General features: G+C 37.6%; 1 protein-coding gene across 3 annotated transcripts in view; it reads left to right on the top strand.

Annotated features, from left to right (window-relative positions):
- The first annotated feature begins 805 nt into the window (after window positions 1–805).
- LOC110100114 (ubiquitin thioesterase otubain-like) overlaps window positions 806–6,000 on the top strand; it is a 28,847-nt gene continuing 23,652 nt past the window's right edge. For 2 of the 3 annotated variants that reach the window (XM_020827523.2, XM_020827524.2), the window contains exon 1: window positions 806–1,174. In XM_020827523.2, coding sequence (XP_020683182.1) covers window positions 896–1,174 — 279 coding nt within the window. In that variant the 5' untranslated portion in view covers window positions 806–895. The remainder of the gene's footprint in view (window positions 1,175–6,000) is intronic. The other variant, XM_020827522.2, reaches the window with a different exon arrangement.

Raw genomic sequence — 6,000 nt, 5'->3', positions numbered from 1 at the left:
ACATGCTCATTTTGTATCCTATCTATAAGGGTAAAGCCACTCATCCACCTAAGCAGCCTCATCTATGCAACACTTAACTTTGTATTATGTTTCTCTTTTAATGGCCAACATTCAACATCATAAAGCATTACATGTCTCACCACCATCTTATAGAAATTTCCCTTAAGTTTGAGGGGGACTTTTCTATAACACAATAAGCCCACTACATTCATCCATTTCATTTAGAGTTTTAATGAAGTCATAATTTAGCGATCTTAGGCTCATTGGATTCATCTAGCCGAGCCGCTCAATTGACTATAAGCATGTTATATTTGGTTATCATTGGTCATCCAATTTAGGCTTTGAACCTTCCCCCCCCCCCCATTTGCACCCATTTTGGGTTCATATTGAGCAGATTTTGCTGTTAGTGGGTTTGCCTCTTCAAGACGTTGAATTTGACTATAAATTTGTTGGATGGTCCCAAGTTTAATTTTGAAAGTTTTAACTCAAATATACCTCAAGATTCGTTAATCAAGACGGTTTTGACGACGTATCAATACTTTATTCCATTTGGAAGTAAGCAAGCTTCACAACCTAATATCCGAATTGATTTTTAATAATACAACATGGAAAAAAAGTACAAATTGTTTTTATTAGAAATTATAGTTGTATAAATAATTTAATATAGTATTTTAATTTTTTAACCCCTTAGATTAAGCGAAGTTACAACGAGTACCGTATTAATAGTTCAAGGTCAAATTCAGCAAAAAAATGCGACCGGGCCAGACTGGCCGGCCCCATTGATCAAATCCCGACGAGCCTTTTTTCCTTTTTTGGGTAAAAAAAAAAAAAACGAGGTTGTGTGTCCAAGCCCAAGAGGAGAGCGAGGGAGCGATCGAGAAAGAGGAGATCGGACATGGCGAACCAAGCGGAGGCAAGCCCGCGGAAGCGGAAGGCCTTAGAGAGTGAGCTTGGGATGGAGGCAGCTGTGGCAACTGATATGAAGCAACTGGCAGCAGAGGAGGCAGCGGCAATAGTTTTGAACCCTAGTAACAGCGTTGGAGCAGGCGCGAGCGGCAGTCGTGAGGTGTTTCCACAGGAATACGATTGGTCCTGCTGCAGAGATGATGATATCATGCAGCAGCAAGCTGCCATTAGGGAGGAGGCCATCAAGATTCCCTATGTCGGAGACAAGGCTAGCCTTATTGTCCCCATCTGCTGTTAATTTTTTTCTCCTAATTTGCATCTTTGATTCCATGTTCTTTCTTGGATTCGTTTGTACTACATTTCAAGTTTGTCCTGTTTGGTGCGGCTGTGAGGCCTTGGTTTCTTGCCCATAATATCCTATTTTGTTTGTGAGAATGTGCTCCGATAGTGATCTTTGTGCTTATTCGGATAGAGGGATTTAATTTTCTTCACGTATTTACTTTGCATTTCCAATCAATCTCTCATTTCACTCTATATTTTTTCTATGGTTGATAGGCTGATGGCTTGCCTTTGGTTATGAGGATGTGGATCTTGATTTTGATACTTGAAATCCTCAGCTTCTCCTAGATTATTGGTGATGCCGTAATCTTCTGGTCCATTATAATAAAAAATGGCTAGCTGGTGTTTTGTGCCCATGTTATGCTATTTGATGTGCTTCGACTCTTCTTACATTTAACGTGTGTTTCTGGAGCAACTTCTTCTGCTTGAAGCTATAGGACTACTTTCCGTAGGTTCCGGCGATGACACTTAAAATATGTTCTCAGGGACTGCTTTATCCGATATTAGAATAACTCTAATAAACGATCAGGAAATTCTTGAATGTTAAAATTAGGGAATGACCATCTTGTTTTGCATGCTTTTATTTATTTTTCATTTCCATTTGTCAAAAGGAGGAATGAACTTTATGCCAAGAAATCCCATCAGCTATTGCAAATGAGGCCTTTTGCTGGAATAAGATTAGGATTGAAGCCAATTGGGCAGGTGAGATCAACAAATCCATTTACAAAAGGATCCGAGGCAATTTCTAATCATAAGTTATCTGAAACTAATATGCTCCTTAACGATCTTGAAGAGATCTGAGAAAGAATGGGTTGATTCTGAAAAGTATATTTATTATAGCTGGCAATCTCTATTTTTTATTGTATGCACGTGCAGTACACTACCCATGAAGATTTTTGGATAACCTTGGATCTTTTTGAAAGAGTTTAACTCAAAGGCTTGCCTTGTGTGCATTACTTTGATTTCATTTCTTGAAGAGATCCGAGGAAGAATGGGTTTGTTTCGGAAGAGTATAATCACTAGAGCTATCAGTCTCTTTGTTCCCTTTTTTATTTTATTTCACGCACGTGCATTACATAGTCCATGAATATTTTGAATAATATTGGATATTTTTGATTGTTTAACTCAATATCTTGATTGTTTAGATTAATTTGGTTTCATTTTTTGGTCAGTTTGGTTAATTTTATCTTGCCACTTCTTTTTTGTGCCACTCCCTTCTTGTTTTAATGATAATTTGTATATGTTGCTATACTTCTAACAATAGTAGATAACAAAGCCTTGCAGTTTATCCTTTTTTTCTTGTTGTTGTTTTTCTGGATGAAACTTGAGAACCAAATGACCTCTATTTATCCAATACCCTCTCAAGTCAGTTATCCTTTTAACTTCATATTTGGAATTTGTTGCTATCACATTTAAAGAACATGTGTTCTTAAGAGGGTATGCAAGTCCTATACAAAGCTATATTTCTATTAGTTGTGAGTTATTTATAGGTAGTTTTGCTAACATAACCTTTTTTTTTTCCTTTTTTTTTTTAATTTATGGATGATAACAGTTGCTCCTATGGAAGATAAGATTAGCGAGAGTCGTCTTAGATGGTTTGTTCTCATAAAACGGCAACCTTATGATGATCCGGTTAGGAAAATAGATGTATTGGATTTGGTTTATGTTAAGAAAGGTAGAGGAGATTTGGTTAAAAAATATTCGAAAGAACATTTCTTTATTAAATTTAATGAGATATTACTCTTAATAGGACACAATTGATGTAGGCAAGCTTTGGGGTACTTGCTAGCTATTGGTTTTGTCCTTGGGCTGCTTGCTATTTCTCTATTTGGAGCCTTGGCTGCTCTCGGATTGGGTCTTTGGCTGCTTGGTATTAAGCTCAAAAATTGGGTTTTACTTAAGTCTAGCTCATTAATTTTTGAGTTGTTGGTTAGCTCATTATGAGCTGATGTTTAGTTCATTAATTGGTGTAGAAATCAGCTCATAAAGCCTTCCCCTTCCCCTTGTCTTTTCGATTTCTGCTGGCTGTTACTGTTCTAGTGGTCCTCCCTCTCGGTTTTCCCCTCCTAGTTGTCTTTCTCGTGAAATGATGCTCTGTTTCCTGTGCTGGCTCTTCGGGTCCCTTGCTGGCTGGGCTTCCCGTGGTTGCTGGTGGGGTTTTCCGTGGCTTGTTTCCCTGTTTTTTGTGCAGAAATTCTGCTGGCTGTTTTGCTATCTTTTGGCCTTTCATTTTCCCAGATATGATTGGATTTGGTTGGAGGTGCTGTGGCTATTTGGCTTCTTCCTTTTGCCTATAAATTAGAGATGTTTTGAGGCTTGTAAAGGTTGGAAAAAATGCAATCTTTGGAAACCAAAACCTGTGGGTTTGTTGTTTGGAAAAACTTGCGAGCTTTGTCCAACTTCTCTTCTTCTTCCTTCCAGGAAAGCTTGCGAGCTTGTCCTTTCTTCGTCCAGTCTTCTAACATCTTTCTTCTCGCCGCAAGTGCCACTCCATATGTATCCTTCTTCTCAAGCAAATGAAAAGCAAGTTTAGGTGTGTGTTTGTTTCAAAGTTTGTAAGTCTTTATTTTATAAAAGTTGTAATTTGTCTATTTTGTCATATTTTGTTTAGTTTTGAGTATTTTGTGTATTTCTTTTATCTAGGAAGTCTATCTTTTGCTTGCAAAAATTTGGGGGCTTTTCCCAATTTTTTGCTTGCATCAAATTGGTATCAGATCAAGTTATTGTGTATATCTTAGTGAGTCATAGCAGTTGTTGTGTGTGCCATGTGAGCCTAGGTTTGTGTCTTCCTAGGTTTCTCTTTTTGTTTCATTGTTTTAAGTGTTTAAATATGGAAAATAAAAAACAGCCAAGCAATCCAGTGAACAATCTTCCAACAATAAAATCGATGCCTCATCATGCAGATTCTTCAGGTCCTCTATAGTTTGAGCTTTTAAAGATTCAAGAACAGCTACAATTATGTGACGAGTGATTCGAGTCTAAGAGGCGTTCACTTCTAGCAGAATTTGAACGAGAAATGGAAGCCATCAAACGAAAGTATGATATTCTAATCCAAGAATTTGAAATGCCGGATCTCCAAAATTTTGAAGCTTCCTCATCAGGAGATGAGCTTTTTTAAGTGGGGGAGAATTGATGTAGGCAAGCTTTGGGCTACTTGCTACCTCTTGGTTTTGTCCTTGGGCTGCTTGCTATTTCTCTGTTTGGAGCCTTGGCTGCTCTCGGATTGGGTCTTTGGCTGCTTGGAGTTAAGCTTAAAAATTGGGTTCTACTTAAGTCTAGCTTATTAATTTTTGAGTTGTTTGTTAGCTCATTATGCGCTGATATTTAGTTCATTAATTGGTGTAGAAATCGGCTCATAAAGCCTTCCCCTTCCCCTTGTCATTTTAGTTTCTGCTGGCTGTTGCCGTTCCCGTGGTCCTCCCTCTCGGTTTTCTCCTCCTGGCTGTCTTTCCCGTGAAATGATGCTCTGTTTCCTGTGCTGGCTCTTCAGGTCCCTTGCTGGCTGGGCTTCCTGTGGCTGCTGGTGGGGTTTTCCGTGGTTTGTTTCCCTATTTTCTGTGCAGAAATTCTGCTGGCTGTTTTGCTGTCTTTTGGTCTTTCATTTGGTGTCTTTTGGCCTTTCATTTCCCCAAATCTGATTGGATTTGGTTGGAGGTACTGTGGCTGTTTGACTTCTTCCTTTGCTTATAAATTAGAGATGTTTTGAGGCTTGTAAAGGTTGGAAAAAATGCATTCTTTGGAAACCAAAACCTATGGGTTTGTTGTTTGGAAAAGCTTGCGATCTTTGTCCAACTTCTCTTCTTCTTCCATCTAGGAAAGCTTGCGAGATTGTCCTTTCTTCGTCTAGTCTTCTAACCTCTTTCTTCTCGCCGCAAGTGCCACTCCATATGTATCCTTCTTCTCAAGCAAATGAAAAGCAAGTTTAGGTGTGTGTGTTTGTGTCAAAGTTTGTAAGTCTTTATTTTATAATAGTTGTAATTTGTCTATTTTGTTTAGTTTTGAGTATTTTGTGTATTTCTTTTATCTAGGAAGTCTATCTTTTGCTTGCGAAAATTTGGAGGCTTTTCGAATCAACAATGGAGAAAAATGATTCATGTAGCCGACCCCACATAGTGGGATAAAGGCTTGATGTTATTGTTGTTGTTAGATGATAGTAGTTGCAAGTATTCTCATCTTTGTTATTGTTTCTAAGGGTCAAGTAGGGAGCCTAATATGATATAATGAACCATTTTTTTCCTCAGCATCAAGACCAGCTACTATAGTTTTGTGTAGAATCGGGAATTTTATGATAGATTTGTGTTAAATCTAAGATGGATGATGAGACATAATTATGTTGGGTTGACATAGAGAATAAATCTTATTGATTAAATAGTTGAAATTAAAGTTAGGTGTTTTGGGTATGCATTATGGAAGGTAGATGATGTATCAATATAATTGGTAGGTCAAATTAACGGGAAAATTAAAATCATAAAATTGCTACAATAAAGTTAATAATAACATGAAGTTGCGCAAATAGATTTGTTCAAAATAAAGTTAACATCTTATTTAGCTATGAGAAGAAACTAGTGGAGGAGGAGAATTCAGAAAACCCTATTCAAATGATTGGGATAAGGATAATATCGTTTAAACTAACCTGGGTGAAAGTTTCAATTAAAATAAGTACCAATTGTAATTTTACAGGAATTTAGTGCATTCACAGGTTCATATATCTCACCCAAGAGGATTGGGCATGTTAGCTGTTGAAATTGGTGATAG

This window comes from Dendrobium catenatum, unplaced genomic scaffold, assembly GCF_001605985.2.
Source record: "Dendrobium catenatum unplaced genomic scaffold, ASM160598v2 fragScaff_scaffold_822, whole genome shotgun sequence".
In the NCBI taxonomy this organism is placed as follows: domain Eukaryota; kingdom Viridiplantae; phylum Streptophyta; class Magnoliopsida; order Asparagales; family Orchidaceae; genus Dendrobium; species Dendrobium catenatum.
Note: the sequence above shows the minus strand (reverse complement) of the source record. Positions and strands in the feature narration are given on the sequence as shown.